General features: G+C 38.5%; 1 protein-coding gene across 1 annotated transcript in view; it reads left to right on the forward strand.

Moving 5' to 3' along the window:
- Nucleotides 1-11,175: 11,175 nt before the first annotated feature.
- Nucleotides 11,176-13,621, forward strand: part of LOC133610902 (glucagon receptor-like) — a 57,879-nt gene continuing 55,433 nt past the window's right edge. The window contains exon 1 of the mRNA XM_061967639.2: nt 11,176-11,235. Coding sequence (XP_061823623.1) covers nt 11,176-11,235 — 60 coding nt within the window. The remainder of the gene's footprint in view (nt 11,236-13,621) is intronic.

The following is a 13,621-nucleotide window of genomic DNA, read 5'->3' on the forward strand; positions in this document are numbered from 1 at the left end:
GTAATGTTTTCAGCCGCGCTAATGTTGTGGTTAATTCAGCGCCAAATGACGTCAAGCGATTGCACAAACCCCATTATCACTTGTGTGATGATGCATATCAGAGGAGAGGTAGCGGTCCATGAGAAGGAGGGGGAGAGGGTGGAGGCAGTTGGGGGGCATGTGAAAAGCCGTCAAGCAGTTTGGGGAGGAATTTTTACAAGAACTCAAAGTATTTGTTTAAAATGGATCCCCATTAGTTTCTACACTGTAGCCACCAGAGGTGTGGACTCGAGTCACATGACTTGGACTCGAGTCAGACTCGAGTCATGAATTTGATGACTTTAGACTCGACTTGACAAAATGTAAAAAGACTTGCAACTCGACTTAGACTTTAACATCAATGACTTGTGACTTCACTTGGACTTGAGCCTTTTGAATTGACATGACTTGACATGACTTGCTACTTTCCCCAAAACCCAAAGATGAAAAAGTTATTCGGGAGCGCTCCGTATTTTTCATTGTGTACTTGTCTATCAGCGTTGCGTGTGTCAGCTGGTGTGGTCTCAGTACAACAGCCAATCAAATTAGATCTACTTTGTTTTCATCACACAGCATTCATCCAATCAAATTGCAGGACAACCAACGAAGAAGACATGTCCAAACCACACGCCAGTGAACAAAAAATGATACCTAAAATAATTTTGTTTGGGTATAAAAATTACGAGGTGGTCAACACAAAACGGTTTGCAGTATGCAACACATGCGGTTCGAAAATTACTGATGGAGAGGCAACAACTTCCAACTTCGTCCGGCATTTGAAGTTGCACAAAGAACGGTAAGTTTTGAATGTAAGATAACGTTTATTGGCTAAGTAACGTGACTTTTATTTGCTGTGTAGTTAAATCAGTGAGGCTGTAAACTCACTGCTAACGTTATAACGTTATTGCAAACACGGGAATCTGTTGCAGTTCACTACATTATTCATACTTTTTGTTCAGTGATTTTTTTTAAGCAGGGTTACGTTAGTCAATATATCACACGTAACGTTAGACGGCAGTCAGCAGCACCGCGTATTTTAGCCACCTAAAAAAAGACAAAAATAGTAAAATAAAGGTCAGTTAAAATGTATACTATATTATGAATATGTGTACCGTTTTAGCTAGCTTTCTGACATACTGTTGGTTGTTTACCTCAGTGGTCCCCAACCACCGGGCCGCGGCCCGGTACTGGTCCGTGGATCGATTGGTATCGGGCCGCACAAGAAATTATTTTTTTTTTTTTCTTTTTTTAATTAAATCAACATAAAAAACACAAGATACACTTACAAGTAGTGCACCAACCCAAAACAACTCTCTCCCCCCTTTTGTTCTGGGCATTGAGCATGAAGACTCTTCCTTCACTGTTCCGAGTGGCCATGAGAGTCTTGGCAGTGCCTGCCTCCAGTGCTCCAGTGGAGCGAGTTTTCAGCCATGGTGGCATCATACTACGCCCCCATCGTGCACAAATGACTGACAGACTCTTGGCTAATTTGGTCTTTTGCAAATGCAATGCAGCATAGGGCCCTGACATATAAAAAGTACAACTTTTTTGTTATGTTCACGTATATGTCATGTTTTTTCAATGTTAACACTTTTGTACAAATAAGTACGTTTGCACTTTATTTTTCAATGTGTTTGTTCTGTAAATGAATGAGTTAATGTTTAAAATGACTGGTTAATAGTGCTATTATAAAGTGCAATGTCAGCACAATTTTCTTTCCTGCAATTTAAAATGCACTTGTTTTAATAAATAAATACAGCGTTTGAAAAGCATACACAATCTGTGTTAATATATTAGTCTGTGGTTAAAAGGACTTGAAAGGACTCGAAACTCAAAATGCAGGACTTAGGACTTGACTTGAGACTTTCCAGTCTTGACTTTGGACTTGACTCTGGGCTTGCCTGTCTTGACTCGGGACTTGACTCGGACTTGAGGGCAAAGACTTGAGACTTACTTGTGACTTGCAAAACAATGACTTGGTCCCACCTCTGGTAGCCACTATAGTATTCCTGCGGTCCGTCACACAAGACTCAAAAAACTCAACATTACATGAAAAACACAAGAACAAATATTTTGCATATAAAAAGGTATACATGAAAGAAAGAGAATTACTATATATCCATCTAAAACAGTTAAATAAAGAATGACAAAAAAAATAATTTAGTGTGGAATTTCCTTAAGCCTGTATTCAAAACCCCTCTATGCCCTGCCAGACATCAAAACATATTTGTGAGGACATGATGACATCGAGTAATTGTTAAACGTGCCATATTACACAAAACCAACTTTTCTTACCTATTGGTACCTGCTGTTGTCATACCATGGAGGCATAGCGGAGATATTTTAAAAAAAAAACAATCTTACCTTCCTTCATACTTTCTCTAAACAAGGCGTTTGGAATTTGCTCTGACCTGTGACGTGTTCTGCTCTGTGACGTCAGCGGATATGTCCGTATATGGAACCAATGTCATTTGCTTTGAGTGAGTCTGCCATTATAATCAATAAGCTCCTTCTTTTTCACTATCCTCTTGTTGTGGGGCAGACTGGCTCGTACATGCACATGCATCCTCCGCTGTTGCCATTTCTAATACTAAGTAGTGTAGAGTTTGAACTTATTTCTGTATACAACAGAGATGGCATCCTGAAAAGGTGGCTTCAAGACGGTCTATAAAACATAATCTATGCAACAGTTTGACAAAAGAACCACCATTATATGTCATGTAGACCAGTGGTCCCCAAGCACCGGAACGCGGCCCGGTACCGGTCCGTGAATCCATTGGTTCCGGGCCGCACAAGAAATAAAAAAACACACAAAAAAAGCCTTTTTTATTTTTTGTATTTAATTTTTTTGTATTAAATCAACATAAGATGCAAGATACAAGATACACTTAAAATTAGTGGACCAACCCAAAAAAACTCCCTCCCCCATTTACACTCATTCACACAAAAGGGTTGTTTCTTTCTGTTATTAATATTTCTGGTTCCTACATTATATATCAAAATAGATCAATACAGTCTGCAGGGAAATGTAAGCACACATGATTGTATTTTTTTTTTACCAAAAAATAAATAATAAATAAAATACCATACCACCCGGCAAGCCCCCCCACCCCCCACCCTCCCCACCCCCCGGTCAGAGACGGCCAGAAAACGGCTTCAAGACGGTCTATAAAACATAATCTATGCAACATTTTCAAAAATGAACCACCATCAATCAATCAATCAATCAATCTTTATTTATATAGCCCTAAATCACAAGTGTCTCAAAGGGCTGCACAAGCCACAACGACATCCTCGGTACAAAGCCCACATACGGGCAAGGAAAAACTCACCCCAGTGGGACGTCGATGTGAATGACTATGAGAAACCTTGGAGAGGACCGCATATGTGGGTAACCCCCCCCCCCCCCCTCTAGGGGAGACCGAAAGCAATGGATGTCGAGTGGGTCTGACATAATATTGTGAGAGTCCAGTCCATAGTGGATCCAACATAATAGTAAGAGTCCAGTCCATAGTGGGGCCAGCAGGACACCATCCCGAGCGGAGACGGGTCAGCAGCGTAGAGATGTTCCCAGCCGATGCACAGGCGAGCGGTCCACCCCGGGTCCCGACTCTGGACAGCCAGCACTTCATCCATGGCCACCGGACCTGTGCCCCCCCCCCCCCCCCCCCCCCCCTCAAGGAAAAGGGGAGCAGAGGAGAAAAGAAAAGAAACGGCAGATCAACTGGTCTAACAGGGGGGCTATTTAAAGGCTAGAGTATACAAATGAGTTTTAAGATGGGACTTAAATGCTTCTACTGAGGTAGCATCTCTAATTGTTACCGGGAGGGCATTCCATAGTACTGGAGCCCGAATAGAAAACGCTCTATAGCCCGCAGACTTTTTTTGGGCTCTGGGAATCACTAATAAGCCGGAGTTCTTTGAACGCAGATTTCTTGCCGGGACATATGGTACAATGCAATCGACAAGATAGGACGGAGCTAGACCGTGTAGTATTTTATACGCAAGTAGTAAAACCTTAAAGTCACTTCTTAAGTGCACAGGAAGCCAGTGCAGGTGAGCCAGTATAGGCGTAATATGATCAAACTTTCTTGTTCTTGTCAAAAGTCTAGCAGCCGCATTTTGTACCAACTGTAATTTTTTAATGCTAGACATAGGGAGACCCGAAAATAATACGTTACAGTAGTCGAGACGAGACGTAACGAACGCATGAATAATGATCTCAGCGTCGCTAGTGGATAAAATAGAACGAATTTTAGCGATATTACGGAGATGAAAGAAGGCCGTTTTAGTAACACTCTTAATGTGTGATTCAAACGAGAGAGTTGGGTCGAAGATAATACCCAGATTCTTTACTGATTCGCCTTGTGTAATTGTTTGGTTGTCAAATGTTAAGGTGGTATTATTAAATAAATGTCGGTGTTTAGCAGGACCGATAATCAGCATTTCCGTTTTCTTGGCGTTGAGTTGCAAGAAGTTAGCGGACATCCATTGTTTAATTTCATTAAGACACGCCTCCAGCTGACTACAATCCGGCGTGTTGGTCAGCTTTAGGGCATGTAGAGTTGGGTGTCATCAGCATAGCAATGAAAGCTAACACCGTATTTGCGTATGATGTCGCCTAGCGGCAGCATGTAAATACTAAAGAGTGCAGGGCCAAGAACCGAACCCTGAGGAACTCCGCACGTTACCTTAACATAGTCCGAGGTCACATTATTATGGGAGGCGCATTGCATCCTGTCAGTAAGATAAGAGTTAAACTACGACAAAGCTAAGTCTGACATACCAATACGTGTTTTGATACGCTCTAATAAAATATTATGATCGACGGTATCGAAAGCAGCGCTAAGATCAAGAAGCAGCAACATAGATGACGCATCAGAATCCATCGTTAGCAGTAGATCATTAGTCATTTTTTCGAGGGCTGTCTCCGTAGAGTGATTTGCCCTGAAACCGGATTGAAAAGGTTCACAGAGATTGTTAGACACTAAGTGTTCATTTAGCTGCTGTGCGACAATTTTTTCGAGGATTTTCGAAATAAAGGGAAGGTGCATAACATTATATGTTATGTAGACCAGTGGTCCCCAACCACCGGGTACCAATTGGTACCGGGCCGCACAAGAAAGAAGAAAAAAAGAAAGAAAAAAAAAAACCGTTTTTTTTTTTTTTTTTTTTGGTTGTACCTAAAACAAAATTGTATTTTTTATTTTTTATTAAATAAACATAAAAACACAATATATACACCATATATCAATGTATATCAATACAGTCTGCAGGGATACAGTCCGTAAGCACACATGATTGTATTTCTTTATAAAAAAAAAAAAAAAAAAATCAACCCCCCCCCCCTCCCGGTCCGCGGGACAAATTTTCAAGCGTTGACCGGTCCGCAGCTACAAAAAGGTTGGGGACCACTGATGTAGACCACAAGGAACTGTTTAAAATGTAGGAAATAAATCATAATATGACACCTTAAAAGGAACGAAGAAGAAGAAAAAAAATAGGGCTCCAGCAGAAAGGGCACTTTTCACAGGTATGACAAAAGGGCAGATGCTTGAGTACCACTAGCAGTCTATCTGTACACCTGTGCCTGAAAATGAATGTCTAACATGCGCGACAAGGGATGTAACCATATGAACATTTCATGTCACAGTTATTGTGACCAACATTTATCCTGGTTGTCATTGTTATTGCGGTAATGTTGAATGTTCTCAAAAAATACTTTATTTACACACAGAACTTCCCTCCAGAAGGTCTTATCTTTGTCAATGTGATGTCAGATGAAACAAAAAAGTATTTTTTTTTTTTTTTTTTTTTTTCAGAATCAGAATCAGAATATTTTTTATTGCGATTGTTTGAGAACGGGTTCGCAAACTAGGAATTTTACTTGGTGCAATTGTTCAACATAAAACACATATAACACAGAATAGAATAACATGAGCTGTAACTGAACTATAAGATCTCGTTATTGTTCATGCGCCTGATGGCCGAGGGGGACATTTTTTTTTAGCTGTTTGGCCACAATACCCAGCAAAATGTTAGGAGGAGAAAAGGTGAGGCCTTTAATCCCAGGAACACCATTCCTACTGTCAAGCATTGTGGTGGTAGTATTATGCTTTGGGCCTGTTTTGCTGCCAACTGGTAACTGGTGCTTTACAGAGAGTAAATAGGACAATGAAAAAGGAAGATTACCTCCAAATTCTTCAGGACAACCTAAAATCATCAGCCCGGAGGTTGCGTCTTGGGCGCAGTTGGGTGTTCCAACAGGACAATGACCCCAAACACACGTCAAAAGTGGTAAAAGAATGGGTAAATCAGGCTAGAATTAAGGTTTTGGAATGGCCTTCCCAAAGTCCTGACTTAAACGTGTGGACAATGCTGAAGAAACAAGTCCATGTCAGAAAACCAACAAATTTAACTGAACTGCACCAATTTTGTCAAGAGGAGTGGTAAAAAATTCAACCAGAAGCTTGCCAGAAGCTTGTGGATGGCTACCAAAAGCGCCTTATTGCCATGCATAGTCCCATGAGAAGTCTGCTGCTCAACTCCAAGCAACTCTCATGATTAATTGGGATTGACGCAAGTCCGGGGCCGATCACCCTGTGGCTGGCCACCACTGAAGAGGGTGTCTAGTGTTAAGGCCAAAACGCCCAGTGACCCAGGGGGACCCTATGGGTGATGCGTCCATCCACCATTCCACCAGTCATCACCCAAAACAACACACACTCTGAAGTATGTGCCAGCACAAAGGAATTTACAACCTATCATGTGTTTCGTAAACTATATATATATATATATATATATATATATATATATATATATATATATATATATATATATATATATACATATATATACAATATATATATATATATATATATATATATATATATATATATATATATATATATATATATATAGTTTACGAAACACATGATAGGTTGTAAATTGTATGTATATATATATATATATATATATATATATATATATATATATATATATATATATATATATATATGTGTGTGTGTGTAAATAAAGTATTTTTTGAGAACATTCAACAATACTGCAATAACAATGACAACCAGGATAAATGTTGGTCACAATAACTGTGACATGAAATGTTCATATGGTTACATCCCTTGTTGCGCATGTTAGACATTCATTTTCAGGCACAGGTGTACAGATAGACTGCTAGTGGTACTCAAGCATCTGCCCTTTTGTCATACCTGTGAAAAGTGCCCTTTCTGCTGGAGACCTTTTTTTTTTTTTCTTCTTCATTCCTTTTAAGGTGTCATATTATGTTTTATTTCCTACATTTTAAACACTTCCTTGTGGTCTACATGACATATAATGGTGGTTCTTTTTTAAAACTGTTGCATAGATTATGTTTTATAGACCGTCTTGAAGCCGCTTTCTGGCCGTCTCTTCAGGATGCGCCGTTTTGTGGTCTTATTTACAAGGCTCAACTTCAACAGAGGCCTCTTCCCATCATCTTTGTTGTATACAGATATAAGTTCAAACTCTACACTACTTAATATTAGAAATGGCATCAGCGGAGGATGCATGTGCATGTACGAGCCAGTATGCCCCACAACAAGTGGATAGTGAAAAATAAGGAGCTTATTGATTACAGCGCGGACTACAATGGCGGACTCAGTCAAAGCAAATGACATTGGTTCCGTATACGGACATATCCGCTGACGTCACAGAGCACAACACGTCACAGGTCAGAGCAAATTCCAAACGCCTCGTTTAGAGAAAGTATGAAGGAAGGTAAGATTGTTTTTTAAATATCTCTGCCATGCCTCCATGGTTTGACAACAGCAGGTAAAACATATATATATATATTTTTTTTTTTTTATATATATATATATATAAATAAATGATAAATGGGTTGTACTTGTATAGCGCTTTTCTACCTTCAAGGTACTCAAAGCGCTTTGACACTACTTCCACATTTACCCATTCACACACACATTCACACACTGATGGAGGGAGCTGCCATGCAAGGCGCTAACCAGCACCCATCAGGAGCAAGGGTGAAGTGTTTTGCTCAGGACACAACGGACATGACGAGGTTGGTACTAGGTGGGGATTGAACCAGGGACCCTCGGGTCGCGCACGGCCACTCTTCCACTGCGCCACGCCGCCCCATATATATATATATATATATATATATATATATATATATATATATATATATATATATATATATATATATATATATATATATATATATATATATATATATATATATATATATATATATATATATATATATATATATATATATATATATATATATGTATATGTATGTGTGGGAAAAAAATCACAAGACTATTTCATCTCTACAGGCCTGTTTCATGAGGGGGGTTACCCTCAATCGTCAGGAGATTTTTTTTTTATTTTTAATATATATATATATATATATATACACATATAAATATATGTATATATATTTATATATATACATACAGTATATACAGTATATATATATATATATATATATATATATATATATATATATATATATATATATATATATATATATATATATACATATATACATATATATATATAAATATATGTATATATATTTATATATATACATACAGTATATACAGTATATACAGTATATATATATATATATATATATATATATATATATATATATATATATATATATATATATATATATATATATATATATATATATTAGGGATGTATCCGATATTCCGATATTGTCCAACTCTTTAATTACCGATACCGATATCAACCGATACTGATATCAACCGATATATACAGTCGTTGAATTAACACATTATTATGCCTAATTTGGACAACAGGTATGGTGAAGATAAGGTACTTCTTTTTTTTAATTAATAAAATAAAATAAGATGAATAAATTAAAAACATTTTCTTGAATAAAAAAGAAAGTAAAACAATATAAAAACAGTTACATAGAAACTAGTAATTAATGAAAATTAGTCAAATTAACTGTTAAAGGTTAGTACTATTAGTGGACCAGCAGCACGCACAATCATGTGTGCTTACGGACTGTATCCCTTGCAGACTGTATTGATATATATTGATGTATAATGTAGGAACCAGAATATTAATAACAGAAAGAAACAACCCTTTCGTGTGAATGAGAGTGAATGAGTGTAAATGGGGGAGGGAGGTTTTTTGGGTTGGTGCACTAATTGTAAGTGTATCTTGTGTTTTTTATGTTGATTTGATTAAAAAAAAAAAAAAAAAAAAAAAAAAAAAAAAAACGATACAGAAAAAAAAACGATACCGATAATTTCCGATATTACATTTTAACGCATCTTTAATGCATGTATATATATATATATATATATATATATATATATATATATATATATATATATATATATATATATATATATATATATATATATATATATATATATATATAAGACGACGCTTTGAGGAGCACCAGACGTGACAAGTGTGTGATCTGAGGCAAAGACCAGTAATGAGCTGAGTGCCATCACTAAATGATGATGTCTGCAAGGCATGGAGAATATTGTGGGATATAGTGGTGTCGAATGCAGCCCTGAGAAATGAAGAAGTCCAGAATCTACTGCCAAAAGTAGCTCGTTAAGGATTTTTACTATCAGGCTGCTACTGTTCTCTGGAGGTAACCACAGTTGGTAAAAAAAAAAAAAAAAAAAAATATGGGTCTGGAGCTGAGATGCAACTATTTTTTTAACATTGTGGAAAGGAATCAAATTCAAATCAAATCAACTTTATTTATAGAGCACATTTAAAATTTACCACAGGGGTAGCCAAAGTGCTGTACAATGAGCAGGTTAAAAGATAAAACGAGTACCGAGCAAACACAACACAACACAAACAGAACACGATAAAAAATAAATCATTAAAATAGAATTAATAAAAACATAAAAACAGGATCACAGCAGGTGTATTATGGGGCGCCATTGCAGGATGGATATCACTCAGTGTTAAAAGCCATGGAATAAAAGTATGTTTTTAAGAGAGATTTAAAAACAGGAAGAGAGGAGGCTTGTCTAACACTCAGGGGTAGGTCGTTCCAGAGCTTGGGAGCAGCAACGGCGAAAGCTCTGTCACCTCTAAGCTTCAGCCTTGTGTCAGGGACCGTCAACAGCAGCTGATCGGCTGATCTTAAGGATCGGGTGGGGCAGTAAGGCTGAAGGAGGTCGGAGAGATAGGTTGGCGCGAGGTTGTTTAGACATTTAAAAACAAATAAAAGGACTTTAAAATGTATTCGGTAACGCACAGGGAGCCAGTGAAGGGACGCTAAAAGGAAAGGCTGCGATGAGGTAAGCGACTTGTCCAGGGTGTACCCCGCCTTCCACCCAAATGCAGCTGAGATAGGCTCCAGCACCCCCCGCGTCCCCAAAAGGGACAAGCGGTAGAAAATGGATGGATGGATGGAAAGGAAAGGTAGGTAAGCGGTGAGGATGAACCAGGTTTCTTGAGAATGGAGGGCATAGAAGCGTGTCTTAAGCATGTGTCTGGTATTGAAAGGGAGATGGAGAGGGTCAAGATGACAAGTAGAATTGAACATCTGGTTGACGTTGGTGACAGAGAGGGAAGCTTGAAACGGAAACGTAAAATGAGAGACAATGTAGGAAAACATGAAAGAATAGACAGCAGTTATTTTTTAATGGCCATACTGTACTAAACTGGATAAAATACACCTGTGGATTATTGCATGACTTTATCCATGTGTATAGTAAGAGTTATTTTCCTATTGAGTCACTCCAACATTTATTACATCTGCACATGATTGCAACAGCTTGTGATGGAAACCTATCTGGTGGCATGACGAATGACTTTCCTTTTATGTTTTATTATTCTTTTGCAAACTCCATCCCTGGTGAAGTAGTGCATGCTTCTGCCTTTCACAGCAGGGGGCATGGGTTTGATTTCTGTCCAGGGTTGGGTCAGGGAGGGCATCCAGCATAAAAACTAAGCCTCGGTGTGTTGACCTAAGATAAGGACAAACCGAAAATACATTTCAGACTCATTTCATTGTGATTAATTAATAAACCTGTTTTAAATAGTTTAACACAAATACATCTGATGTGCGTTTTGGGAACTAAATACTTTCTTTCTCCTTCTGTGTGCAGTGAGGAAGAATACACGATGGATAGAACTGGAGACATCATGGCCGTCACATGTCTGCTGCTTCTCAGGCTGCCAGGGGTTGGTTGCACTTCTTTTTTTGTTGTTGGTATATTTAAGGAAAGAGCAAAACATTTTGCTTATCTCAATCTGTGTGTGTGTGTGTGTGTGTATAATCAGATTTACGTGCCTGCATGTGTTCTAATTTGTGTGTCTGTTTTTAGACTTAGACTTAGACAAACTTTATTGATCCACAAGGGAAATTGTTCCACACAATAGCCCAGTTACAAAGGATGGAAAGGATAATGCCGGTATAAAATAGACTAAAAATGTACCATAGTAGCAATATAAAATATAACATATATGTAACATTTACATATTATGTATACAGTATATACAAACCCTGTTTCCATATGAGTTGGGAAATTGTGTTAGATGTAAATATAAACGGAATACAATGATTTGCAAATCCTTTTCAACCCATATTCAGTTGAATATGCTACAAAGACAACATATTTGATGTTCAAACTGATAAACATTTTTATTTTTTTGCAAATAATCATTAACTTTAGAATTTGATGCCAGCAACACGTGACAAAGAAGTTGGGAAAGGTGGCAATAAATACTGATAAAGTTGAGGAATGCTCATCAAACACTTATTTGGAACTTCCCACAGGTGAACAGGTAAATTGGGAACAGGTGGGTGCCATGATTGGGTATAAAAGTAGATTCCATGAAATGCTCAGTCATTCACAAACAAGGATGGGGCGAGGGTCACCACTTTGTCAACAAATGCGTGAGCAAATTGTCGAACAGTTTAAGAAAAACCTTTCTCAACCAGCTATTGCAAGGAATTTAGGGATTTCGCCATCTACGGTCTGTAATATCATCAAAGGGTTCAGAGAATCTGGAGAAATCACTGCACGTAAGCAGCTAAGCCCGTGACCTTCGATCCCTCAGGCTGTACTGCATCAACAAGCAACATCAGTGTGTAAAGGATATCACCACATGGGCTCAGGAACACTTCAGAAACCCACTGTCAGTAACTACAGTTGGTCGCTACATCTGTAAGTGCAAGTTAAAACTCTCCTATGCAAGGCGAAAACCGTTTATCAACAACACCCAGAAACGCCGTCGGCTTCGCTGGGCCTGAGCTCATCTAAGATGGACTGATACAAAGTGGAAAAGTGTTCTGTGGTCTGACGAATCCACATTTCAAATTGTTTTTGGAAACTGTGGACGTCGTGTCCTCCGGACCAAAGAGGAAAAGAACCATTTTATAGGCGCACAGTTGAAAAGCCAGCATCTGTGATGGTATGGGGGTGTATTAGTGCCCAAGACATGGGTAACTTACACATCTGTGAAGGCGCCATTAATGCTGAAAGGTACATACAGGTTTTGGAGCAACAATCAACGACATCCTCCTGTACCGAGGATGTCGTTGTGGCTTGTGCAGCCCTTTGAGACACTTGTGATTTAGGGCTATATAAATAAACATTGATTGATTGATTGATATGTTGCCATCCAAGCAACGTTACCATGGACGCCCCTGCTTATTTCAGCAAAACAATGCCAAGCCACGTGTTACATCAACGTGGCTTCATAGTAAAAGAGTGCGGGTACTAGACTGGCCTGCCTGTAGTCCAGACCTGTCTCCCATTGAAAATGTGTGGCGCATTATGAAGCCTAAAATACCACAACGGAGACCCCCGGACTGTTGAACAACTTAAGCTGCACATCAAGCAAGAATGGGAAAGAATTCCACCTGAGAAGCTTAAAAAATGTGTCTCCTCAGTTCCCAAACGTTTACTGAGTGTTGTTAAAGGGAAAGGCCATGTAACACAGTGGTAAACATGCCATTTCCCAACTACTTTGGGACGTGTTGCAGCCATGAAATTCTAAGTTAATTATTATTTGAAAAAAATAAATAAAGTTTATGCGTTTGAACATCAAATATCTTGTCTTTGTAGTGCATTCAATTGAATATGGGTTTAAAAGGATTTGCAAATCATTGTATTTCGTTTATATTTACATCTAACACAATTTCCTAACTCATATGGAAACGGCGTTTGTAATTTAAATTTTCGCGTGCGTACGTAAAAAAAAATTGTGTATCTGTGTTCAGAATTGTGTGTCTGTATTTAGATTTGTGTGCTGTAAGAATTTATACTTCAATCAAATAAATCACAAATAAATCACAAATAAATCACAAGTGTCTCAAAGGGCTGCACAAGCCACAACGACATCCTCGGTACAAAGCCCACATACGGGCAAGGAAAAACTCACCCCAGTGGGACGTCGATGTGAATGACTATGAGAAACCTTGGAGAGGACCGCATATGTGGGTAACCCCCCCCCCCTCTAGGGGAGACCGAAAGCAATGGATGTCGAGTGTGTCTGACATAATATTGTGAGAGTCCAGTCCATAGTGGATCCAACATAATAGTAAGAGTCCAGTCCATAGTGG

Source organism: Nerophis lumbriciformis, linkage group LG11 (assembly GCF_033978685.3).
Source record: "Nerophis lumbriciformis linkage group LG11, RoL_Nlum_v2.1, whole genome shotgun sequence".
Taxonomy (NCBI): domain Eukaryota; kingdom Metazoa; phylum Chordata; class Actinopteri; order Syngnathiformes; family Syngnathidae; genus Nerophis; species Nerophis lumbriciformis.